The 27,089-nt window shown below is 42.9% G+C and overlaps 1 protein-coding gene across 32 annotated transcripts in view; it reads right to left on the bottom strand.

The window, feature by feature from the left end:
- nrxn3a (neurexin 3a) overlaps positions 1-27,089 on the bottom strand; it is a 2,036,587-nt gene that overhangs the window by 85,724 nt on the left and 1,923,774 nt on the right. For 13 of the 32 annotated variants that reach the window (XM_059648989.1, XM_048537422.2, XM_059648988.1 and 10 more), the window contains one exon: positions 21,197-22,224. The exons of 2 other annotated variants lie outside the window; for them this stretch is intronic. In XM_059648989.1, coding sequence (XP_059504972.1) covers positions 21,308-22,224 — 917 coding nt within the window. In that variant the 3' untranslated portion in view covers positions 21,197-21,307. Of the gene's footprint in view, positions 1-21,196; positions 22,225-22,679; positions 23,377-27,089 lie in introns of those variants that run through there. 17 more of the 32 variants (XM_059649003.1, XM_059648997.1, XM_059648996.1 and 14 more) reach the window with 3 other exon arrangements.

The following is a 27,089-nucleotide window of genomic DNA, read 5'->3' on the forward strand; positions in this document are numbered from 1 at the left end:
AGACAGGAAAATAGAGCCTGGAAAATAACCAAATCAGCCATGATCTCATTAACTGGGCTAACAATCAGAGAGGATGGGAGCTCACTCCATCCCACCTCTGCAATTTGTGAGTTTTGAGTTCTTAAAACAATCAGAAATTAACGCGGCAAAATTGACCATGAAGTTGTCATCAGCAATCCACAGAAAAGGCAAATGCTATGGAGGCTGGAGATCTTAAAAAAACACAGATAATACTGCAGCAAGTGGCCGGTCTGCTGGCATCTGTAGAGAGAGAAACAGAATTAATGCTTTGATTCCAGTATGAACTCACTTGCGGATGCTGCCAGACCTGCTGAGCTCTTCCAGGAATCTCTTAGGGGTTATGCCAATAACAACCCAACTGGTTCGTCAACATTGGTGGAGCAAGTCTGCAGTGATGGGAATAAGGTTGGCCAGATGGATCTCATTGACTAAGAAAACCTTGTCTGGGGCTGTCAACCCAGGCTGATCAGGGAGCACTGGCTGACAGTGATAAACAGAAGGTTCAGAGACTCTACTCAGTCGACGGACTGGCTCTGAGCTAGCTGGTCAGAGCTTATACACTGTGCATGTGTAAATGAAGGGTGACTCGGTGACAGCATATGAGCCCTTGTGCATGTATTTAACAGACCATTTGGTCCAACTGGTCCACGCTGACCATGTTCCCAAACCAAGCTAATCACACTTGCCTGCATTTGGCCCATATCCCTCTAAGCCCTTCCTATCTGTGTACCTATCCAAATGTCATTTACGTGTTGTAACTGTACCTGCATCCACCACTTCCTCTGGCAATTCATTCCACACATGAACCACTCTCTGTGTAAAAACTTAACCCATGACCTTAAACCATGACTTAACCCTCTTCTCTCACCTTAAAAATGTGCCGAAAAGAACAATAAACAGAAGATCCAGAGAGTCTCTTCTGCCTAAGGACTGGCTGTGAGCTGATTGGTCAGACCCCATGGACTGTGTCCATGTGAATTAAGGATGGTTTGGTCTCAGGACACTGGTATCATTGCGATTATTTCGGAGTCCTTACTGCAGGACTGAGCATGACCAGAGTGACTCCCTTTCTGGGCTGACTTTAGCAAAGCCGCACACATTGTGATGAAATGTCTCAAGAAGAGAATTACCTTTCCAAAAGAATTAACAGTACACAATCACTGAAGAGCTTAGCATGAAACCTGTATTCTGAAAATGATTTTTCTTTAAACTATATGATGATCTCCAGGTGCCTGGCGACTGAGGCTATTTTCATTAATATTTCCCTCATTTTCAAAGTACATGAGGAAGTTAATCTCTCAAATGACTTTGGTTTTATTAAACTTGCTGGAATCTTTTAATTAATTTTACAGGAGCTGAATTTAGAAATTAATTTATTCTCAATGATATTTTGAAGAATATAATTCTCAGAGCTGCATTGAAAGTCTAAATCTGATAAAGGTTTTCTTGAAAAGAGCTTTAATATCAGACTATTACAGAGGGCAGTTATAATACCTCTGAGTTAGAAAGAGCCGGTCTCAGACCCAACTTCAGAAACTTGAGCACATTACACAGATGAGGACTGCCAGTGTCGAACTGAGTGAGCCCTGCACTGGACAAGTGTCATGGCTCTACTTCCAAGAATTCCTGGCTAATGCATCCCCCTCAACCAACATTGCTGAAAAACAATACGTGATGTAGCCGTTATCACACTTCCATCTGTGGAAAATTGCTGTGCGAAATTTGGTTGCTGTTTTTCCTGCTTTATAACACATTTCATGGTTGTGAATTGCTTTTAGATGTGCTGAAGATGGTATAGAACAGGAAGGGGTCAGAAATTTGTTCACCCTGATGTCTAAGCATGGGGCATGTTGATTTTCTTCATGTGGCCACACTGAGAAGGATGCAGGATGCAAAATTGATGGACGCACCTTATCTAAATGATTGCGGTGCTCCAAACCTTGGCACAATCTCTGCCTCTGAACATTGTCGGACGCTTCTCCTCAAAGCAGGCCAGCCGAGCAACATTGGTGGCTGACCGTAGGCTGCAAGCAACCCAATGTTCCGAAAAGCCAGACTGCTCCTTAACGGGAAGATGAACAAAACCAATAGTTGATTGTTCAATTGATTTAGTGTCACATGTCCCAAAATACAGTGAAAGCTTTGTTCACAAGTGGCGCAGTTGTAGTGTAAGAGAGGTGGTGGGGAGGTACCAGGCTGCTGGCTGAAACAGTATGCTCCTCATCATCTCTCCTGGTTTTTCTCCTTTGGAAAAGGTTCCTCATCCTACCTAACCAAGCTTGCCACATTAAATACCCACGTCTCACCTTGGCATCCCTCACATCCCTTTCCAAACCCATTCATCCTTGCGCCGATCCCAGAACATCTTGCTAGTGAGTGGATATCCCAGAATTCACCAGCATCCCTTGCCCCCTTGTCCTCTTTGAAAGGCTGCTGCAGAACTGGGCAAGTGCTGCCAGTTCAGAGCTGTCCTGCACAGTTCCTGGCATTTACCCTGGATGTGGCAGAGAGAGACGGATGTTCGGTACCCGGAGGTCCTGGTGGGTGGATCGGTGCAGAGGCAGAACATCCTCTTCCTTCAGACCGAGCAGTGATGGTACAATACTAGGCCATGCCAACCTAGTCCATGGTTACTACCCGCGTCAGTGCAGCCTCAGCTGTCTGGAGGAATGCCCAGCTCTGCTGGGAGTAAGTCACTGACCTTCTTGAACCTAAGTGCCACCATCTTCTCTCTGATACCTCACACTCTGTCTCTCGCTCCTGACCCCACTTTCACCAAGTTTCATGCTCTACCCCATCTCTCTACTGCATGCGACATCTCCCCTCATTCGGTCTTGCTCACCCCAACACCATGAAACCTGTGTTCCCCATGCGCTGCCAACTCTCTCATTTGGGATATTTTCCCATCTGCATCAACAGTATCAACCACGTCATTCACTTGGATATCTATCTCTCGCTCATTCCAGGAGGAAAACAGCCCCCTATTGCACAGAAAGAGCCGCCACAGTAGTTGGCCATTAGCACTGGAAAATGCAGCCGCTAATTTGCACATTGTAAACTCCCAACAACAGCAAAGTGATGCAAAAAATATTTAATTGCGTGTTTCACGTGTCTTAGAAATTAAATTTGAACTGTAAGGTACAACTGGAAAAGAAAGTCACATCTGTCAAAGCTTTTCCTCTTGCAATCAGCAGGAAAACTTATAAGAATATGATAATAAAGCCAAAAGATCATGTATTTTAGATGGAAGGAGGGTGCTGACTGATTGCAAGGGGACTCTGATTGACACAGATGTTGTCAGAGAGAATAAGGCAATGAAAACCTAAGAGTTCTACAGAATGGGAAAGCAGCACTCTCATTGGTTCACCCAGACATTAACTACTCTGATAGCTACAGCTGCATAAATGTTGGTTGGGCCACAGCTACAGTATTGTGTGCAGTTCTGGAATCCACATTAAAAGAGAGATATGATAGTCCTGGGGAGGGCACAGAGCAGATTTACCAGGAGGTTGCCTAGACTGGAGAGTTTCAGTTATGAAAAGAAATTGGATAGACTGGGATAACAAGGTGTAGAGCTTGATGAACACTGCAGGCCAAGCTGATGAAGGGTCTAGGCCCAAAATGTCAGCCTTCCTGCTCCGATGATGCTGCTTGGCCTGCTGTGTTCATCCAGCTGTATACCTTGTTATCTTGGATTCTCCAGCATCTGCAGTTCCTACTATCTAAGGTTGTTTTCCTTAGAATAGAGGAGATTGAGAGGGGATATGATTGATATGTATAAACGTGCGCATTGATAGGGTGGACAGGAAGAACTTTTGCCCTTGGTGGAAGGATCAAAGACCAGTGGAATAGATTTAAGGGAAGGGAGAAAAGGTTTAGAGGAGATGTGAGGAAAATCTTTTTCACCCAGAGGCTGGTGGGAATGTGGAACTGCCTGTAAGGATAATAGAACCAGAAACCCTCATAACATTTTAGAATTATTTAGATGTGCACTTGTAATGCCAAAGCATGCAAGGGTCTAGTCCAAATGCTGCAAACTGGGATTAGAGCAGTTAAGTGGTTGCTTTTGACCAGCACAGGCATGATGGGCCGAAGGGTTTTTTGTCCTGTAGATCGCTATGATTTGATGCTTCTCTGACTCTTTGATTAAAAAAAGTTGGCACCCAGCCCCCAACTACTTTATAACGGGATTGAATAGTACTTAAAATTATTAGCTGGTGTCATGTTCAGAAATCAGGTCTTCAAAGTACTGTGGGTTTATCGAACTTTGAATTTTAAAATGTAGGTTTTTAAAAAGGGTTATGCGATGGTACTCTAGCTTTAAGAGGGATGTGTTCTGTGCTGTTCCTCTTGCAGAGAGCTGAGGCCACTGTAGTCCAGAATGCCTACTCCAGAAGCAGGGTGAAACTGTTTTAAGCTCTGAGTGTTTTTTTTAATTAGACAAAAGAAGCACGGCTGAGTGGAGTCAAGTTCACACAGATCCAGGATTTCAGCTTTGCTGTCAGTTTGGGTTTGGGGTTCATTGTTGAAGCTATGAGATTTAGTTTGTTCTCAGCTGCAGCAAAAAGCTTCCATTCTCTTCAGTGTCCCCTTTCCCTGGACTAGAGGAGATAGTGCGTGAGGAAAATCTGTTTTGCTGAATTTGCCTTTGCCAAGGGTGTGTTTATGGGATACTGCTATATTGTAGCAGTTGACAAGTAGTAGTTAAATAATATATTATTTTATTAAATATTTCAAAAGAGATATAGTTACATAGAACATAGAACATTACAGCACAGTACAGGCCCTTCGGCCCTTGATGTTGTGCCGACCTGTCATGCTGATCTCAAGTCCATCTAACCTACACTATTCCATGTACGTCCGTATGCTTGTCCAATGACGACTTAAAGGTACCTAAAGTTGGTGAATCTACTACCGTTGCAGGCAAAGCGTTCCATGCCCTTACTACTCTCTGAGTAAAGAAACTACCTCTGACATCTGTCCTATATCTTTCACCCCTCAATTTAAAGCTATGCCCCCTCGTGCTCGCCGTCACCATTCTAGGAAAAAGGCTCTCCCTATCCGCCCTATAGAGGATAGGGAGAGCCTCTGATTATTTTATATGTTTCAATTAAGTCACCTCTCAACCTTCTTCTCTCTAATGAAAACAGCCTCAAGTCCCTCAGCCTTTCCTCATAAGACCTTCCCTCCATACCAGGCAACATCCTAGTAAATCTCCTCTGCACCCTTTCCAAAGCTTCCACATCCTTCTTATAATACGGTGACCAGAACTGTACACAATACTCCAAGTGCGGCCGCACCAGAGTTTTGTACAGCTGCAGCGTAACCTCTTGGTTCCGGAACTCGATCCCTCTATTAATAAAAGCTAAAACACTGTATGCCTTCTTATTATGGCCATTTCCTCTTTTTGCTTGTATTTTAAGGGTGCTGTAAGAATAAAGTCTGTTTTGCCTAAAGCCTAGTGGTTTGATCAATTGAATCATATCTGAAATGCAGTGCCTTACACTTGCCATTAAATAAAATAAAAAGTTAGGATCTGGGCTATTTGCTTGATATATTTTCAGTGGGTTGGTCTGACCTGTCCAAAGATGCTGTGAATATAAATTAAGTGGCTGCCTGGAGAGAGAGAGAGTGACAGAGAGAGGGAGAGAGAAAGAGTGTGTGTGTGAGAGATTGAGAAAGAGAGAGACCTATAGAATGTCACACTTCAAGGTGCGACGAGAACTTCAAACAACATCCCTTTCAAGGGAAGATATAAGTTAAAATAGACTGAATTATGAGCACTTTTGGTTAAAAAACATAACAAAGGGCTGATAATATAGTTTTGTACAAGTAAGAGATATGTTTGGTTTGATTGGATAGAATTGTTAGTTTCCTTGATATCCTAATGTGCAGAACAGAATTGCATTTCTGATTACATATACATACAAAGATGCTTTTATGAATGAAATACACTTTTGAAATAAGAAATACAGGGGTCGGGGAGAGGTGGTGGAATAATACCTTGCTCAAAACAAACCACCCACTGTGGATTACACCCTGAGCTACAATGGGCAGTCAGTTTCTCCCTTTAAAAAAATATACAAGGACAGAGGTTAAAAAGTCATTTCCAAATCTATTGTAGTAGGCCGAGGTTCTCATGTGTGTTAGCAGGCTGACATACCTGTGTAAAGTAGTCTGGATTTGTGCATTAGCCTTCTGTAAAGGACACAGGTGAAGAGCTAACCTTTAGTCACTGTATATCGCAGGGCAAGGGACTCTCACTCTGAGTGCTAGCAGCTATTTAGCTGGCAAGCCAGACAAAGAGAGAAAGGGCCATAAAAAGGATTGTGTTTCACCACGAATGCTGGGATTCAGACATGGCAAAAAGGAATCAGAACAACAGAATCTCAACCAATTTGCAAAACTAAGAATCTTGAAATTCACTACACAACTACAAAGTTAATGTTACTGCAATGATCATGATGATTATCTATCTAGTTTTTGTGAACAATTCAGAGACTGATCCCTGTACTGGTTCTCTATTTTTTATCATTTTAGGCTCACTTTTTACTTCTAGTCTGTGTCAATATGTGTTACATTCCTAATCGTTCCCAGGCTTATTAATTAATAAACTCACTCTTCGTTAACTTAAGAAGGTCTGGTTAAATGGGCTCCTTCTGAAACATAATTTCATTGGGGTCTGGGAGAAAGGAAAGGCAGCCATTTACAATTGACGAGCCTAGCTGAGGGGGTGCATGAATGAAGAAGGGGAGCCAGTTCATCCTTGCCCTTCAGGGAGCTTCTCCTATTTGTAATTACAACATGATGGAGAATGTCACCCTAGATCTTAATAGTGAAGCTTCTCTAATCGGGATTTTTCACCAAGTGGTTCCAGCCAGTCCCCAGGTTACAATGCGCTCTCTTCCTGAGTACATTCATAAGTCAATCTGGGTGTAAGTTGGAACACAGTACAGTGTGAAATATCTATCTAGTGTTGAGAAACATATCAACCATGATCGAATGATGTAGCAGATCCGATGGGCAAAGTGGTCTAATTTTGCTCCTATATCTTACGGTCTTAAATCAAGGTGGTGAGTGACTTAGAGGGGACCTTGAAGGTGGTGGTGTTCCCATGTATGTGCTACCCTTGTCCTTCTAGATGGAAGTGGTCATAGATGGAAGGTGCTGCCTGAGGAGCATTGGTGAAGTTCTCTCTCCAGAGTGACGAATGAGTGATTGTACATTTTCAAGACTGAGTTACACAGAATTCTGATTAACAAGGGACTGAAGGATTATGGGGGCCATGAAAAAATGTGGACTTGAGTGGCAACCAGATTACTAATGGTCATATCGAAAGACACAATAGGTCTGAGGATCCAAATGGCCTACTCATGCTTAGGCTCGATACCCTCTCCACAGGCACTGCCAACAAATGGGAGGAACACTGGGGCTGATTGCTCACTAAGATTGAAGTCCTCTATTCAGTTCTCTCTCCTGTTTTCTGCTGGGCATCTAAATCTTCTCAAAGACACCCCTTACCCTGGATTTAGCCTGAACCTAACTCACTCTCCTCTGCCTTTCAACTCATATTCTCCCTTTGTCCCACACCCCACCCCTGCATCTGTGCTCTCCTTGGCCTCAAATTCACCAAACTGCTGACCATGCAGCTGCCCCACCTGGTCTACACACTGATTCCCTAAACCCAGGACATTCAAAACCATCTCCCTTCTCTTCTAAAACAAAACACCTCCAACTTCCTGTTAATCTCACCTCATCCTCAACCAGAAATAAATGTCTGAATTTTTCGAGAATAAAGAGACATACTATTATTCAGGAAAGATGGATATTGTTGGGGTTGGAGGTTTTGAGCTACAGGGAGAGTCTGAATAGGCTGGGGCTATTTTCCCTGGAGTGTCAGAGGTTGAGGGGTGACCATATAGAGGTTTATAAAATCATGAGGGGATAGATAAGGTGAATAGCCAAGGTCTTGTTTCCCAGGGTAGGGCAGTCCAAATTGAGCAGGCATGGGTTTAATGTAAGAGGGACAATATATTAAAGGGGCCTGACGGGCAACCTTTTCACACAATGTGTATGAAATGAGCTGCCAGAGGAAGTGACAGAGGCTGGTACAATTACAACATTTGAAAGGTATCTGTATGTGTACATGAATAGGAAGGGTTTGGGGCATATAGGGCAAATGCTGGCAAATGGGATGAGATCAATTTAGGACATCCGGTTGGCATGGACAAGATGGCCCGAAGGGCCTGACTTTATGCTGTCCAGCACTATGACTCTATAACTCTATATGTTAATGATGGTGGTAAATGCAGGAAAACGGAACGGGATTAATTTAGGATATGTGGTGACATGGACAAGTTGGGCCATTTTCCCTGCTGAACATCTCTATGACTCAATGGTCATATTGAGCGACACAGCAGGCTTTGAGGATTTGGATGGTCTGTCCTTGCTCCTAATTCTTATGTTTCTGAAATTCTTTAACATCTGTCACTCCTCCCCTCTATTACCTGCTCAAATCCTTCCAATCAAGTTTCTGTCGCTGTTACAGTACTAAATTCACTCCGACCAAAGATGCAAACACTGTCTCATCTTTCCATAGGCCAATGCCTGGAGGCACGATCGATGCACTACTGGATGCACTAAGATTAAAATGGACTTTAAATGATCCAAGGTGGTTGCAGAGAACGATGCTCCAGCCAGAGATCATCCAGTCTGTCTGTTCCTTTTCGGCTTTTTCTCCTTTTCTTCTCACGTTTAAAAAATTCTCTCTGTCTTTTCCCTCTTCTGCCAGTGGCCCAGAGCAGGGTGGAGAAAGCCATCAGTGGCCCAGAATGGGGGTGGCCAGTGGGTCTGGAGCGAAGTGGGGATGATCAGTGGACCCACAGCAAAGATGGCTGCTGGTTAGGAACCGGTGGCGCTCTTATTAGAAAGATTGTAATGTCTATATTTTTAGCTTTTTATTTCTTAATTTCCCAATTTATACTGTGTATATCTGTAATGTCATGCAATCCTTTCCTTATTTTCTCCATTTTTTTGTACCCAAAATTTGTACCTGGGTACTTTGTACCGAAGATGGTGCCATGTGTTGGTGCTGTTGTCCACTTTTCACTGATTTCCTGTAACCCTGATAAACTTTCTCAGCAGCTAGGTTCAAATCTCTGTGTGGCAGATGGTGGAATTTGAATTGAGTGAAAGGAAGAATGGAGTTAAGAGTCTAATGCTAACCATTGTTGGAGAAGCACCCATCTTGTTCATTTTGGGTAAGGAAGCTGCCTTAGTTATTTGGCTTGGCCTATTTGTGACTCCAAACCCATAGCAAGGTGATTGACTCTAAATGTAGTGCCAGTGATGCTCAAAACCTGTGAATGAATTTTAAAAAGTGCACACAGTTCTAAATCTCCTGCTTCTGTTGGGCGTACAGCCAGGATGGAAAGTAACTTCCTCTAGACTGATGTTGTGGTACGTGTCTCCTGCATTTCCCACAACTCATCCGTCACACCCCATCCCCACGATAACCGCCAAAAGAGAATCCCCCTCGGCCTCACATACTACACCACCAACCTCTGGATACAACACATCATCCTCTGACACTTCCACCATCTGCAATCTGACCCCACCACCCAAGACATTTTCCCATCCCCACCCCTGTCTGCCTTCTGGACAGACCACTCTCTCCAGGACTCCCTTGTCCGCTCCACACTCCCCTCCAACCCCACCACCCCCGGCACCTTCCCCTGCAACCACAGGAAGTGCTACACTTGCCCCCTCACCTCCTCCCACACCCCCATCCCAGGCCCCAAGAAGACTTTCCATATTAAGCAGATGTTCACCTGCACATCTGCCAATGTGGTATACTGCATCCGCTGTACCCGTTGTGGCTTCCTCTCAATGGCTTCATGTTTAATTACCCCACAGTTTTATTAGCCTATGGGAGCAGTGGCTCGATGCCCCATCTCAGCCCCAACTCTCTCACTTACAATTCAGCACTTACATTGTTCCTCTGGTCAAAAATAGTGTGAACTAGTGGTCACCATTCACAAATGTTGCAAATTCTGAGCCATCAAAACCAGGCCATTCAGGATATAATGCCCATGCTGGCTCTTTCGTGTACCTATTCTATTTGACCTACTCACACCCCATGGCACCATGGGACACTTCTCCTTTTCAAGCCTTTTTGACCCATGGCTTCAACTGTCCCCTTGGGGACTACTTCCAGATATTTTTAACTGTTCACATCAGAATTATTCAACTAGTCCCTTTTGTGGATTTTTAAAAACAAATTATCTCAAATCTCATGCCAGTGGTGACAGCTTCCCCCTTTTTCGACCAATCATTGTATATCATGTCTTTATGAAATTTCTATTTCACCTTCTCTGCTTCTCTGGTCATTTCATATGATTGAAATCCCTTGTTTTTGACACCAAACTTGTAAACTTCCTTGGCACATCACTTTTCCCACTTTATTCTTTCAAGGGATTTATTGCCTACCTTAATTACACAGAGGGCAGTTAATAGACTACCTTATTGATGTGGATCTGTAGTCATGTGTAGGCTAGACCAGGTAAAGACAGCAGATTTCCTTCCCCACAGGGCCATTCTAATTTTTACAATAATTCATTCACAGGATATGGGTGAAATAACTTTATGATATCCTGTGACCAAGTCACCTTTTATTTACATGTACAAAGTTCTTAACATGGGTCCAGATTCCTCAGAGCCAGCTCTCAGAGTGACCAGAAGCTTCCACACTCCTGTTTATATCTTTCAGCCCCTAATGGGATCAGACTAACAGCCCCAATTAGAGAACTCAGATCCTGTGAGGTGCCCCAGTATGGGGCGACACGGTGGCTCAGTGGTTAGCACTGCTGCCACACAGCATCAGGGACCCAGGCTCGATTCAACTCTCTGGTGACTGTATGAGTACAGTGTGCACATTCTCCTCGTGTCTGCGTGGGTTTCCTCCCACAGTCCAAAGATGTGCAGGTTAGGTGTATTGGCCATGCTAAATTGCCCATAGTCTCCAAGAATGTGCAGGTCAGATTGATTAACCATGGGAAATGTAGGATTACAGAGGTAGAGTGGCGAGGTGGGTCTAGGTGAGACACACTTTGGAGGGTTTGTGTGTTCTCAATGGGCTGAATGGTCTTCTTACATACTGTAGAGCTTCTATGAGGTCCACCTGGTTGATGTCACAATCACGACAGTGGGCTTCACTAACCAGGTCAGCATTTATTGCTCACCCCTAAATACTCAGAGGGCAGTTCATTAACACTCATATTGCTATGGGTCTGGAGTCACATGTTGGTCAGACCAGGTAAGGATGGCAGGCTCCCTTCTCTGCAGAACATTAGTGAATCTGATGTTTTATTTTAAAACCACAAATGGTGTGGAACTGATATTTTCCTAATTCCAGATTTGTATTGAATTCAAATTCCACCCTCGACAATGCTGGGATTTATGCTATGATCCTCAGAACATAAGCCTGAGGCTGTGGATCATTCAGCGACATTACTCCCCACAAAGGCTATTTGCAAAGCTGTGATACGATTTTTAAAAGTGTTATGCCCTGAATTAAGCAGAAAATTCTAGCTGAGGGCCATATGTTTTGATGAGAGTTTTAGAAACAAAATTTCCTTTCCTAATGCAGGCACTGCTGACAAGATCACCAATTATTGCCCATCTTAGTGGCCCTGATACAACTGAATAACGTGCTCAGCCAGCCTGAGAGATGTGGTCATCAGGCTGTATCATCACATGTAGGCCCATTTAAGTTTGCTTTTTATTCATTCAGGGTATGTGGGCATTGCTAGCTAGGCCAGCAGGTATCGTCCATCCCTGATTGCCCAGAGGGCAATTAAGAGTTGACCACATGTAGGTCTGGAGCCACATGTAGGCCAGACCAGGTAAGGATGGAAGATTTCCTTCCCTGAAGGACATCAGTGAATCTGATGGGTTTTTCTGACAATCAACATTGTATTCATGGTCATCATTAAGCTTTCAATTCCAGATTTTAATTGAATTCAAATGCCACTATCTGGCCTGGTGGGATTCATACTGAGTCCCCAGAACATTACACAGATTAATAACCCAGCAACAACGTCACTAGGTCAATGCCTGCTCTCTGAGTTGTGACGATACTGTGGCTTTAAGAGATTATTTTGTCCTGGTTTTTCTTTTGAAAGCGATTGTAAAGCAGAGATACTGAGCAGTCTGGGATCAGGTAAACAACTTGGGGGGCCTTGGGTTTTTTTTCAATGCAGTCTGAACGCAAGTGGCGCCCTCTGAATTGAAGGGTCTCAGCCCGAAACGTCAGCTTTTGTGCTCCTGAGATGCTGCTTGGCCTGCTGTGTTCATCCAGCTCCACACTGTGTTAATAAAGTGTGAGGCTGGATGAACACAGCAGGCCAAGCAGCATCTCAGGAGCACAAAAGCTGGCGTTTCGGGCCTAGACCTTTCATCAGAGAGGTGAAGGGCCTAGGCCCGAAACGTCAGCTTTTGTGCTCCTGAGATGCTGCCTGGCCTGCTGTGTTCATCCAGCCTCACACTTTGTTATCCCTGCATTTCTGGGTTTTGGTTTCTCAGTTGCATTAGAAGCTTCTGCGGTCTCAACTGAGTTGGAGGCTTCAGTAAAAGTCTCCTGGTCTGAATTTCCTTTGATGTTTTTTCCCTCCTGGATTGGAGAACAGAATGTGAGAAACTATCTCTGAATTTGCCTTTTTTTTCCCCAAGGGGTGTGTTTATGGGATGTTACTATATTGGAACAGTTAATTAGTATTAGGCACTTTACCTATTATTCTGTTAAGTTTTCTAATAGAATTAAGTTATTCTAAGCTCTTCTTTCCTGTGTTGGTATTTTAACTATGTTGTTTGAATAAATTATGTTTTTGCTTGAAGTTGAGTGGTTTGACCAGGTGCATTGCATCTGAAACATAGCACTTTACAGTCGTTTCTAAAATAAGAGGGAAAAAAGGGTCTAGGCTACCTCATAAAATATTTTGAGGGGGCCTGGTCTGATCCATAACAAAAATGGTAGTGTAGTGATCATGTCATTGGCTAGTAATCTAAGGCCCAGCTTAATGTTCAGGGGCTTGAGTTCAAATCTCAGCAGGGCAGCTGGAGGTAATTAAGTTTAAAAATGAAGAAGAGTCAGAAATTAAAAGTTAGGTTTAAGGGAGATCTTACTGAAGTCTTCAAAATATTGACAGGGTAGATAAAGATAAACTATTTCCACTGGTTGGAGATTTTAGAACTGGGGCCATAGTCTGAGAATTAGGACCAGAACGTTCAGGAGAGATGTTGGGAAATACTTGCACAGACAACAGGTGGGAGAGCTTTGAAACTCTTCTCTGCGAATGGCAGAAGAGCCAACAGTCTGTTAGAATTTTGTATATATCCACTCGTGTTTTGCAAACTTGAAATGCTTGCGCTCCTTAATTCCCTTTGCTGAGGGGCAATTCTTTCTCAAGATATCTTTTCAAACACTGACTCACCCATGCTGTGCGTTTCTGGCATTTTTGCTTGACAGAACCCCACTTTGCCTGAATACTGGAAGATGAAACGACTGGGTCAGGAGGAGGGTCGGTTAGCTCAGTTGGCTGGACAGTTTGTTTAGAAAGCAGAGTTGGTACTGGCTGCACAAGTTCTACACCTGTATTGGTTAGGGTTTTTGTTTGAAGGTCCTGCTTTCTCAGCCTCACCCTCCACCTGAGGCGTAGTGACCCTTGTTGTCTCTCCCTCGAATGTAATTGCTGCCTCAGATCCTTTGGGTGGAACCTACTTTTTCATACAAAGGGAAATGGTTGACTGAGGTAAGTAATATCAAGATGCGAAGTCATCATACCTCTTGAGAAAGGTTAAGGGTTTGATGGCAATGTTGAGTAATACTGGCTCAGCAGAATGACACAAAGGACCTGATGAAGGAGTAGCGCTCTGAAAGCCTGGATCTGGTCTATAGCCTGGTGACTTGTGGCTTCTGACTGTCTACCAGCATTGGAGTAAGATCAAACATTTGGGTTATGAGGATAGGTTACATAGAATTGACTGATATTTGCTGGAGTATGAAGATGAATGATCATCTAATTGAGGTGCTGAGCATAATGAAAGGATTTGATTGGCTATCTCTGATGAAGGGACTCAAGACCAAAGAGGCATTTGGATAAAAATTAGACCTCGACAGGATAATGTCAGAAACCTGCAGTGGTTCAAGAAGGCAGCTCACCATCACCTCCTCCAGGGCAACCAGGAATGGGCAATAAACATTGATCCAGCCCACATTCTGTGAACAAAGTAAAAAAAATGTGCTTCACAGTTTCAAAGGTAAGATTGCTAGGCTTTAACCAGGCATGGGTATTAAAGATTACAGAGGCAAAATGCCCAGACAGAGTGAGGTTACTGATCAGTGCTGATTTAACTTGATATCCTAAGAGGCTTCCAGGAGTTCCTCCTATCGCTGTGATGAAGAAACAGTTTGACAGCAATCGAAAAGGAAAGAGCTATTTGGTTTAAGATCTTTTATTACCATGCTGCATTGTGATTTTAAACATTAGAGTTAGAATTAAGATTGTATTGTCACATGTACTGCTAATTTATACTACAATGAACTGTAATATAGAACTTCTGGTTTTTCTCTTTATTTTTGAACCTCATCAATTTAGTGCCCAACATTTGTGACTAGGTACTTTGTGCCTAAAATGGCACTGTGTGTGGCAACATTGTACACTTTCACTGTACTCCTGTACTTGTGTGACAATAAAACCTAATTCTCATTTGAAACCTTTTTTTTAATGATGTGTGGTGATGGTAATGTCGAACATTGGCCAAAATCCAAACCACGGGAAGATATATGATATCAGGTGACTTCTTTCAATGGAAGATTTGCAACTTCTGCTTCCTTTCGACAATTTGTCCCGAAACACTTCAGTGCGATGACTTTTGAAGTGAAGTCGTGGTTCAGCAGACAGCATAGGCCACAGCGTGAAAGTGAGAGGTTCTAGCCCAGGAGCTTCATTCGCAATCTCATCTTCCTTGAAATGTTGCTGCCCTGCAGCTGCCAACTCTCCTGCATTGTCCAGCGATTAGGACTAATTATCTTCAGCAGCACTGCTTTCAGTAACCCTGCAGAAAAATCTCTGGGGCAATAATTTGGCAATAATTTTTTTGCATGCTTTTTTGTCTTTTGTTGTAAAAGGTATCAGAATTTCAAATTCAAAGACTGGTTAGTGACCAGCCAAGAATCAGCCAACGGAAGAAATAAAGAATGATTGTTGCTTCCTGATTGGCTGTGGGAAGGTGACTGGATGTGGGGATTAGTGACAGAAGCATGAGGATGGGATAATCTGAGACTGGGCGCCATGCGACGGTACCTTCAGATACAGACTGAGCTGTAACTCAATTGGTGGTGCTTTCGCCCAATTCTGATGGTTGAGGGCTCAAATTCTACTCAAGGCAAAGCTCAAGGCTGATGTTCAAGACTAGGACCTGGGATTGTAACCTCAGAGTGAAGGGACAATCCTTCAGGCCTGTGATGAAGAGGACTCAGTGCCATAGCGGGGTCTGGAGGCCAAGCCATTGAATGTCTCTAAGTCACAGATAGATGGGTTCTTTATTAGTTAGTGGGCTGAAGGCTTACAAGGAGAAGGTAGGAGAATGGGGTTGAGGAACATATCAGTCAGAGTCAAGTGGTGGAGTAAACTTGATGGGTTGAATGGCCTAATTCTGCCCCGTATCTCATGGCCATATGGTGTATTAGTTCCCAGTGCTAGGTGTCCTCCAGTTAAAAAGTGTAAACATTCCTATCAGCCGGTGCTTGATTTCAAAGAAGACTAGAGTGTACCCTGGGTTTCCTAGTTTCCTATTGATCCCTCGACCAACATCGTTACAACCCAGATCAAAGCAAAATCCTGCAGAACCTGGAAATCTTAAACAGTCATACAAAGTGGAGGAGAAACTGGGCAGATCCGGTGACATCTCCAGGGAGAGAGACAGAGTTACTGTTTTGGGTCCAGTGACTCTCCTTCAGAACTGTTCAGAACTCAAGTTTTGATGTGTAGGCTCAAATGATAACTCTGTGTCTCTCCTCACAGATGCTGCCAGATTATTCTTGCTGCTCACTGAACAGTCTTTGATTACCAAGCCTGATACATTTTACAATGAAAGATCGAAAGTGCTTGTGACAAGACCTCCAAAGTCCATGCAGACTCATTCCATTCCTGAAGAGGATTTTCTTTGGGAACAGGCAATGACCTAACTGGCTGGAACTCATCACCTGAGCTCTTTATGAAGCAGATCACCTCTAAGTCTATATGGATGGGCTCATTTCTGTCAATGGTCTGTCCCTCTTCTGTGGTTACTCAGATGACCTTGGAGATGGAGCACGTGGTGTCCATCAGTTCTCTCAATGCCTTTACAGAGAGGCATGACTACCGTGTGAAAAACATGCTTTATTTCGCCCTCCAGCTCCATTTTAATTTAGCTCCTTCCTGCTCTCCCTACCTCCCGCTCACTTTCGATGGTTCGCATGGCCTATATTTAATTGGTTACACGGGTGTTTTCCTGGTGGCAGTTCATGGTTTAAAAAAAAAAGCCATGGTGATTTGGTGGTGGGAAAGTCATTCAGTTGTGTGTGACAATGTTTCTGGATATAACAAAAGGAAAAACCAGGCCTTTAACAGATCTTGCAGTGCAGTGGCAACGACCCTACCTCATATTCAGGAGTCCTGGGCTCAAGTGCAACCTGCTTCAGTGGTGTGTCATAACATCTCTGAACAGGCTGTCCTTTTTGGAAAAGGAGATACATATGTTAAAGCAGGCTTCAAATAGCGACACGGGTATTTTGATGGTTAATAGTTAAAATGGAAGAAAAAGTCGCAGTGATTTGGTGTTGGAAGCCAATTGGTTGTGTGTAAGAGTACTTCGAGATGTAGAAAATACAGCAGACCCAGCCCGTTCCAACTCCACTTTCATTTAGCCCCTCCCTGCCCTCCCTATTCCTCCCTCAACTTAGATGGATTGTATTGCTTGAAACAGGCTTTGAAAGTAAAGATCTAATTGGCTGTGCGGGTGTTTTTCTGGCACTGGTTAACAAATAAGAGCCACAAAAAAAGTCACGGTGATTTGGTGATGAAAATAGGTTGTGTGTAAGAGCACTTACAAATATAAAAAAGAAGAGAAGACAAAGCAGGCCTAGAGGGTCCATGATGCACAGTGGCAATGTCCATAGTTCTGGGCCTGCTCCGGTGATGGGTAATTATATCTCTGAATAGGTTGATCAGCAAATTGTACAAAGCAGATGCAGTTCCCTCACCTTTGATGGTTTATATTCCATGTAATAGGCATTGCACATAAATTATCCATTTGGAAACATGGAACCGCACTGGTGGTGGTTAATAGCAGAAAGAAAAACCATGGAGATCTGATGATCGTGAAAAAAAAACATTAAGCTGTGTAGAAGAGCACTTCTGCATAAAAAGAAGACCAAAATTAGGGATGGGTCTGTCTCTTCCAGGCTGGATCTAGCCTATGTACACTGCGAGTAGTCATCCCATTTTGGTGCTCAACAATAAGTGATGTTCCTTTCCAGTCAGGCTTCCTGAGTTATTATTCAAAAAATACTGGGCCCAAAATGTTAACTCTGTTTCGCTCTCGACAGATGCTGCCAGACCTAATGAGTTTCTCCAATATTTTCTATTTTTTTTAGATCCTTAGAAGCAGATCATCCAGTCATTATCACTTGGGTGTTTAGGGAAGATTGCTGTGTGCAGATTGGTTGCTGCATTTCCTACATTATAACCATAAAGTGTGCTAGGACATCTTATGCTCGCAAAAGGTAACTCTTTTTTCGGCAAACTGATCAATAACATTTAATGTTTTATTTTGTAGTTGATTCATCTGCCTCTCATTTCTTTTAATTAGGATTAGCACCTCCTGTTCAAAGAGCAGATAGTATGAAACCCGTTTCAGCCTGGCCAGACTAGCGACACTGTGTGATCTTTCCAGGGTCTGAGCCTCTAGTTCTGGGAGGCCTGCTATAGGAAGGATATTGTTAAAGTGGAGAGGGTTCAGAAAAGGTTTATCAGGATAGTACCAGGTATGGACGGTTTGAGATTGGCTCAGTGGTTAGCATTGGTGCCTCACAGCACCAGGGGTCTGGGTTTGACTCCAACCTTGGGTCAATGTCTGTGTGGCGTTTGCGCATTCTCCCCGTGTGTGTGTGGGTTTCCTCCCACAGTCCAAAGATGTGCTGGGTAGGTGTATTGGACATGTTAAATTGCCCATTATGTTCAGGGACATGCAGGTTATCTTGGGTTATAGGGATGCTCTGAGGATCGATGTGGACTTGTTGGGCCGAAGGGCCTGTTTCCAGACTGTAGGGAATCTATGACGATGATCAGATATAAAACTAGGCTTTCCTGCTCCTAAGATGCTGCTTGGCCTGCCGTGTTCATCCAGCTCCACACCTTGTTATCTTGGATTCTCCAGCATCTGCAGTTCCTATTATCTCTGGGAAGACTGAAACTTTTTTCACTGCAGCTTGGAGGTTGAGGGGAGATCTTACTGAGATTTGTAAAACCACGAGGGGCATAGATAAGATGAATGACAGGGGTCTGTTCCCTGGGCTGGGTGAGTTGAAAAGGAAGTGGCATATTTTTTAACTCGAGGGGAGAATGATTTAAAAAAGGACATGAGGGGCAACGTTCTTACACAGGGAGTGGTTCGTATGTGGAATGAACTTCCTGAGGAAGTGCTGGATGAGGGTACAGTTACAACATTTAAAAGACATTTAGGTATGTTGATGAACAGGAAGTATTTGGAGGGATTTGAGGCAGGTGGAACAAATTTAGTTTCAGAAACTTGGTCGGCGTTGACTGGTTGGATAGAAGAGTCAGTTTCTGTGCTGTATGACTCTTTGGCTCTGTCTCCAATCATCTACCATTTACGGCCAACATTTTAGTAGCTAAGTATCCATTGATATCCATTTTGTGTTGCCAGTGCAGAGATCACCAATCATTGGGGGGGAGGATGAGAATGAAGAATGTTTGGTCATTGGTTCTGAATGTTGAAAAACAGCGTCTGACACCAGATGAAAAGGTAGATCAACATTCATCAGCTTTGGGAAGAACATTTTATTGCTAAGCATATTGTTTATACAACAGAAATACAACAAAAGCAAAGATGGAGAGATGCATGAAGAAACATCACATTAACTCAAAAAAAAGCAATCAAAATTTTCACATTGATGTGGAACAAAAATAGTATAAAATATGATATAAAGCCCACATACAGATTTTCCAAGTCCAGGTGTTCACAGTAAAAAAAATAAAAATACCAAGAAGCAAATCCACAGCACAATCGATAGCAATAGACATTGAGGTATAAATATTTCTGTGTTTCTTTTGTATATTTATTAAGTTGACCAACAAGTACTTGGATACCTACAGAGCTCACCCGCACTTTGTGTTAGAGTCGCACTCAAAAAACAATGTATCGCAAAAGGAAACCCAGGTGGATCGAGAATGATAACCATGTATTTAATGATGACCACTGGTTTTAAACAGAAAATGTTCATGCGGCTTACAAACACTAGCGAGAGGGGGAAGGGGGGAAAGAGTGAGAGAGAGAGCAGAAATTCTAAACCTAAATGATAACAATTGCGTCAGCTTCTTTACAAAATAAAAAAAATACACCTTTATACCCGATTTCTCATCTAAACCAGCTTCACCCTCACGTCTCCACGGGAAAGATATTGCAAAAAAAAACTTTGCAAGAGTTTGGAACGATACAAATACTCAAAAAGATTAAACTGAAAATGTATGTACAATAGTTCTAACTACGAAGTACACAGGCTATATAATAACATAATAACATTATGTAAACAAATTGTGTTTTTATTCCTTGACACAGTTGTGATGATTTGAACGATTTGAAAATGCATACCTTTCAGCTTTGTATTTTTAAATAGATATTTATATATAATTACGGTGAATGCTTGAGTGACCTTAAACAGCATTTCCCCTTGAAATCCAGTAAAGGTGGCGACAGAGAAAAGGAGAGAGAGGCAGATAAAGCACACATGAACTAAATTAAATCGATAAAATTAAAACACATCATGTTAAGTTTGGCCAGCGAATATATTTCTTTCTCATCAAAATTGAACACCATATCGTATATGATGTGGTTAATTTTATTTTTCTTTTGAATGTGCATGCACCACAGTCATTTACTGAAACTCAGAACCACAGCTATAGTTTTTAATGAGCTGTTTTCTAACTACCACAGTCTAAGAGTAATATGTTGTACAATTAACAGCTCTTAAACAGCAAGGTGGTCACCTCAGTTGAAGATTGACACAGACCTGTCCGATCCGTGCGTATCTCCCACTTTTGTCTCTGTTCTTCTTCACTCATCTTTTGTTTGTTCAATGTTCATACACCTAAATACAACTTTTTATTGCGGACAGCAAATCATAAGGAGGACACCACGATTTGAGATGTAGAAACGTTACAAAGTTGAACGGTCAAAAGCCCTGTTTTCCAAGGGGAGGAGGAGGCAGTAGGGGGTGGGGGAGGAGACAGACTGACTGTAGACATACACGCATACACGCCTACACACACACGCACACACACACACCGCCACCAATCCCCATATATCTCCCCACCTTCCCCACCCACCCCACACATAACCCTCCCTCTCTCCCAAGGCCCACACATTATTAGCTGGTCACTATCTACACATAGGTCGCAATTACATGCTCCACACGGCAAAGAGCAAGAAAATGGTTTTTTTTTAAATAAAAAGACAAAATTCAGTACACAGCTTTTACAACCAAATCAAAAGAAGAATCTCGAGAAAATGCGAAATGTCACAAAGTCTTAACAGTCGCATCCAGGATTAAAAACCGAGGAGGCCGTGGATCTAGTCTCCGATTGGAGATTCATTCACCAGAATACAACACTCTGGCCTCTGTGACAGCTCTGTGTGTGTGTGTGTGTGTGTGTTTACTGTCTTAAAGCAGGAACACCATCATTCTGCAAGTTCATTGTCTTATTTTTTTTGCCACAGTGCATTTCCAAGCTGTATGTGGAGTTTGTATTTTCATTTCCCCAAAAAGAGTTTCTCTTTTATTGTGTATTTAAAATCTAAGTAGAGTGGCAGATGTGCGCTGTCAGAATTCACATATATATATATATTTCTGTATAATATATATTTTTGATTGTGTCTCCTTTTAGTTTCATGTTGTTGTTCAATTCTCCCTTCCCCCTCTTGTGTTAAATGTTTTCTTTTGTCCGCTCTACACATAGTATTCTTTGTCCTTGTTTTTGTGCTTCTTGCTAGTACCTTTTGCACTCTGTTGTTTCTCCTTGACAACAGTGCCGTTGGTCTGCGCCGAGTTACTGATATAATTGCGAGTCTCGTCCACCCGGTAGGAGCCTTCGTCCCTGTTGCGGTACTTGTACATGGCATAGAGGAGGATCAGGATGCAGAGAGCTGCCGCCGCTACTATCCCCACGACCATCCCGGTCGTGCTGCTCGATTCCCGCACCACCTCTGAGGCCCCGGGACCCCGGCGCACTCCCGGATCCGTGGGGTTGGCTGTGGGTACATTACGGAACATGGGTGAGGTGACTAGGGGGGGACTCTTCAGCTTGGTACTGTCTACCTCGTACGCGGTGGGTCGGGGGACCAACACCGAGCCTGGGTCGGGTTTCTGCTCACGCGTGTTCAACTTGCCCGCGGGCAGCTTGGGCAATTTCCCGGGCGGCACGGAACTGAGCAGCTCAGGGGCAGAGGCAGTGGTGACAATCCTACCGGATTCAGACGCTTTGTTAGGTCTAAAGTCCTTGTAGTCCCATTTGGGTGCGTGCGCTTTGTAGCCACCTTCAAAGGTCGATGTGGACAAGGTCTTATCTGTTACCAAGGACAAGGTGGTGTGAAAATCTTCATCATCAGTAGGGGGTAGATTAGAGTCATGTGCCTCCCCTGAGCCATAACCAGATATCATCAAGCCAGCATCACAATCATCGTGGTCCTGCTCCGACAGGCAAGGTAACCCCACCTCAGGGATCATGGACAGAGAATCTTTGGTGCCCTCAATCATGGTGAGAAGGGGACGGAAGGTAGGGAGGAGGGAGATGAAAGGTGCACGAGTGGCGAGAGGAGGGTTTGCTAAGGCTTCTTCTGTCACTACAGGGAAAACTAATTCATCTCCTAGGGTGGAAGGAGAAAAGAGCAAGTTAGAGAGACACACGGAGAGGGAGAGAGACGCGTGTTCATCCACAACACACAAGACACAGACAGGCTCCTCGCCAGCAAAAGTAAAACCAAACCAAAATCACATCACTCACACACACACACACACACAGATGCAATTAGTTGAAAGGAAAGCACAGCCCCTTAACTTCATCAATGCACGGCAAATCAAATGAAAATACAGACACCAAACATTAACAGTTTAAACATCAAGATTCAACACACACTTAACAACCGCAGTTATAGAGAGAAAAAAAATCAAAAATGTATATATTGTAAATTAATTTAACACACACACGCTAAAAAAAAGCAGGACAGCCTACGGTACATTCAAGAAAGGAGCTATAAATATGTCTTTATATATACATATACAGAAAAAAATTATATATATACCATGTAATTCTTCAACTTACATCAACAAATTGCCCGCATGATTTTGGCATGAAGGAAGAATTTATAAAAAAAAGAAAGTTGTGTAAGATGCTTTTGGACAAGATTTCTATATTGTTGTTTTCGTAATTAGCAAAAAAAGTTGCTCGTTGACAAAATGATCACAAGGGGAGGCAACATCACATATACAGCCACACCACACAACATGAAAAGTACCTCTGTACTAGTGGATTACTCTTTACTGCTGTCGTCCTTTTGTAAAATATTTCAGGTATTACAAAAAAAGACTGTACATTGTTTAATCTCGACATCTCTTTTTGCTTGTTAAATATCTACAAATCTAACGCTTTCCTTTTTTAAATCTTTTACGCTGATATATTTTTCTGTTTAAATTAAATCCTCTTTGTTTTTAAATGTCTTTTCCTATTCTGGCTTTGCAAGACTGGACGACTGATACTGTACATTTTTGTCAACGCTGCTAAAAGTTTGGGAGCGTGCTAGGTGGGTAGAGGAGATGGAAGAGTGATTGGGTGGATGGGTCGGTGTGGGGGTGGTGGTGGGGAGGGAAGGGAAATGGTCTGTTTTAAAATGTTTTTTTTCAGATTCCACCCTATGAGTGTACTATGTGGGAGATGAAGATGGCAGGAATGAAAGTGTATAAAAGTTGCCATGTCCATGTAAAGGTGGGACGAAGCTTTCTGCCAGCGTTAGAGCTTTTAGCTGTAAGGAAGGGATGGGGGATATACAAACAAATGAGCATATACATGCCCATCTACGAAAAAAAACATAACTCTAACACTGACATTTCACAAACCCTAAACTGCAACTTCTTCATCATGCAGTCCATAGAGAGAGCAAGAGAGAGAGAGAGATAAATATTCTTTTCCTTAAAAACTTTAACAGCTTTTCCCGAAAAAAAATCATTAAAATTGTTCCAACTGCTCCCTCTACATGAAACCACTTCAAACTGCGTGTGCTACAACTCTTCAATTTTGTTTGCCCAGAATCTCTAAGCGTTCCTCCGGGTGAAAGCATTTCAATTGGGTGCCAATGAATCCCGCGCATATTTATTTTTCTTTCTTGCCATTCTGGCGGGAATCAGTGGCTGGACAGGATTGTGGAATTCGGACAAAAGGCTCTGCTTAAAATACATTTTAAAAAAGCAAGAATGGCCATCCCATATGGAAGTAAAATTGGAGTTCGACTGGAAGAAAGGGAGCAAGCTGCATTGTGACTGGCCAGGAAAGGAGGTTCTTAAATCCATGGCATTGCCTGGTGGATGTCTCAGACTCCAGGAATTATTATCAAAAGGATAAAACCAGAATTCCAGGTTGGTTATGGTGCAATGGTAATACCCCTACCTCTGAGCTAGGAGGTCCCAATTTGAGTCCACCTGCTGTAGAGCTGTATCTTATATCATCCCTGAACTGGTTGAATCACAGAAAGTTAGTATGCAGATACAGTAAGTATTGACACTGATGGGATCACATCTGGAGTAGTGTGTATAGCATTGGTCACCAGGCTTACAGAATGACTTTAAAGCACTGGAAGAAGTTCAGAAAAGGCTTGTTAGACTAATTCTGGGAATGGGCACATGGCCTTATGAGGAAATATGAGAAAGATTAGGCCCTGTATCCTCTGGAATTTAGAAGAGGTGGAAACTGAAACACATAAAATTCTGAGGGGACTTGACTGGTTGGATGCTGAAAAGATGTTTCCTCTTATGAAAGAATCTACAACTAGGGATAACAGTTTAAAAATGAGGGGATGCCCATTTAAAACAGAGATGAGGAACCATTTTTTCTATCAGAGTCTTTATAATTCCTTTCCTCAAAAGGTAGTGGATGCAAGATCTTCAGGTATTTTCAAGGCAGACAGAGAGAGATACTTGCTGACCAAGGGAATCAAAGATTATCGATGATAAACAGGAATGTAGAGTTGACTTTAAAATGAGATCTGAGGCTGAGGGGTGATCTTATGGAGGTTTATAAAATCATGAAGGGCACAGATAGGGTGAATAGACAAGGTCTTTGCCTCAGGGTAGGGGGAGGCCAAAACTGGAGGGTCTCAGTTTAAAGTGAGAGGGAAAGATTTAAAAGGGATCCAAAGGGCAACTGTTTCATGGAGAGATTGGCCGCGCATATGGAATGAGCTGCCAAGGAGAGTAGTAGAGGCAGATACAATTACAATTTGGGGCGGCACGGTAGCTCAGTGGTTAGTATGGCTGCCTCACAGGTCTAGGGACCCGGGTTCAATTCCAGCCTCAGGCACCTGTCTGTGTGGAGTTTGCACATTCTCCCCGTGTCTGCGTGGGTTTCCTCCGGGTACTCCGGTTTCCTCCCACAGTCCAAAGATGTGCAGGCTAGGTGGATTGGCCATGCTAAATTGCCAGTAGTGCTCAGGGATGTGTGGCATTGGTGGGTTGTAAGGGGATGGGTCTGGGTGGGATGCTCTCAGGGTCGGTGTGGAATTGTTGGGCCAAAGGGCGTGTTTCTTCACTGTAGGGAGTCTGCATCCTACAACATTTAAAAGGCATCTGAATGGGTGCATAAACAGGAAGGGTTTAAAGGGACATGAACCAAATGTTGGCAAATGGGACCAGAGCAATTTAGGATATCTGGATGCGTTGGGCCAAAGGATCTGTTTCCATGCTGTACGTCTCTATCTTATGACAATGAGTCTATCTTATTGAATGGTGAAACAGCCTCAAAAGGGCGAGTACACTATTTCTGACCCTTGTTTGTATGATAAAAAAATGTCTATCGTGAGGTTCCATTGGAATGTAAGAACATCTCTGAACAGATTGATGAGAAATTATTGCCATCCACACATTGAGAGGGTGATATTTAAAGCCAGGATTAAATCGTAAAAAAAAAGTGGTCTAGTTTGCACCAGAGACAGTGGACCAACACAGTACGCATAGATATATAACAAGGACTGTTCTACAGCATGTGACGAAGTTGAGGAGGGCAGAGGCAGGCTGGATTTGGGGAAGGGTTGCGTGCAGGATGGGGTGCAGGTGTCTAAGGGGAGAGATTTCCAGTCTTCCCCAATCCAATGCCCCACCCAAATCATGAAGGAGAGTTGTTCTAATTGGCTGATCATCACAGTAATTATCCAGATTAAATCAACAGGCAGAGGGAGAAGTGGGCACCTTCCAGACAAATAGGTATTTAGTAAAAAAGAATCTCCCAGCCACCCCTCCCACCCACCATACAGCATCTGCTATCACGCATTGAAGTGGTTTGTGCTTCACAAAAAAAAAGAAAATTATCAGCACAAATATTTTGTTGTTCTTTTCCTCATTAAAATGTTGATCAGAATCCAAAAAAAATTCACAATTTTTTTTGAAAAAAACAAAGGCACCCAAACATTAAAAAAAGTTGACAAAACAATGACTTGTTCCCCCAGCAACTGGGGGGAAAGTCTAAAACAAAGCAAAATCTTTTACCCCCTTCACCTCCTCAACACACTTTTCATAGAAAACCAGCCAAGTACACAGCTACAGAGAGTAAATGGGACTCAAATATTTACTGGTGAATTGAGATGACTTCATCTCTCATTTACCGCAATTTCTCCTTCAATTTTACTTAGTTTTAAAATGAGAGAGAGAGAGAAAAAGCTTTTGAAAATTTTTCTGTGTGTAAAGGTGGAGTGCGGTCTGGTACGTCAATATAGAGGTTGAAGATTTGGCTGAAAATGGGGTCATCTTTATTGCAAGTGTTAATAATGCATGCTTAAAGTAAGTTGCATTTAGGGCAAGTTTGAGAACAGAACAGCAAGCTAGAGCAAAGGTTAGCAGGAGAGAGAAAGGTCAAAGGTTAGGAGAGCACAGTTTCTATTAATTAAACAGCATCATTCGACAAGTCATTCTGGGGAGGAGAGAAAGGGAGATTGGTGGGGAATTGAGATAATTCCACAAAAGAGCACTAAGTTTGGAAACTCAGGAAAAAAAAATCACCAGAAGCCATTACCAATGTATGTGAATTCAGAATCTTTACTCTCCAACTGCTTAAGTTCTGAACATTTGGTCAAATTACACATTTTTGTCATTGCAAATGCTTTTTGTGTAAGGAATCTGCTCTATCTCCAGATGCTGATTTGTACCAGTGACAAACCTGGCTTCTCCTATACATTATCGCACACTGTTAAGCCAAATGGATGAAGGACCATTTTTTGCCCAAACTCTCGACTTGCTCTAGGAATCGAAATTCAATTCCCGCTGTGCGCACCCCAATTCCACAACACAAAGCAAATGAAATTTCAAAACCGAGACACCTTTTGTGCCTCTCATGTATTTTCCAAGATGAGCTTCTGATCTGACACTTGTGTCATCAGCAACGCCACCTATTTCCACCATCACCCCAATTCACAGCTGTCTCAGCTCATCGACTGTTGAAGACCTCACTCATACTTTTATGTCATACTTGAGG

This window comes from Stegostoma tigrinum, chromosome 10 (assembly GCF_030684315.1).
Source record: "Stegostoma tigrinum isolate sSteTig4 chromosome 10, sSteTig4.hap1, whole genome shotgun sequence".
NCBI classification, from domain to species: domain Eukaryota; kingdom Metazoa; phylum Chordata; class Chondrichthyes; order Orectolobiformes; family Stegostomatidae; genus Stegostoma; species Stegostoma tigrinum.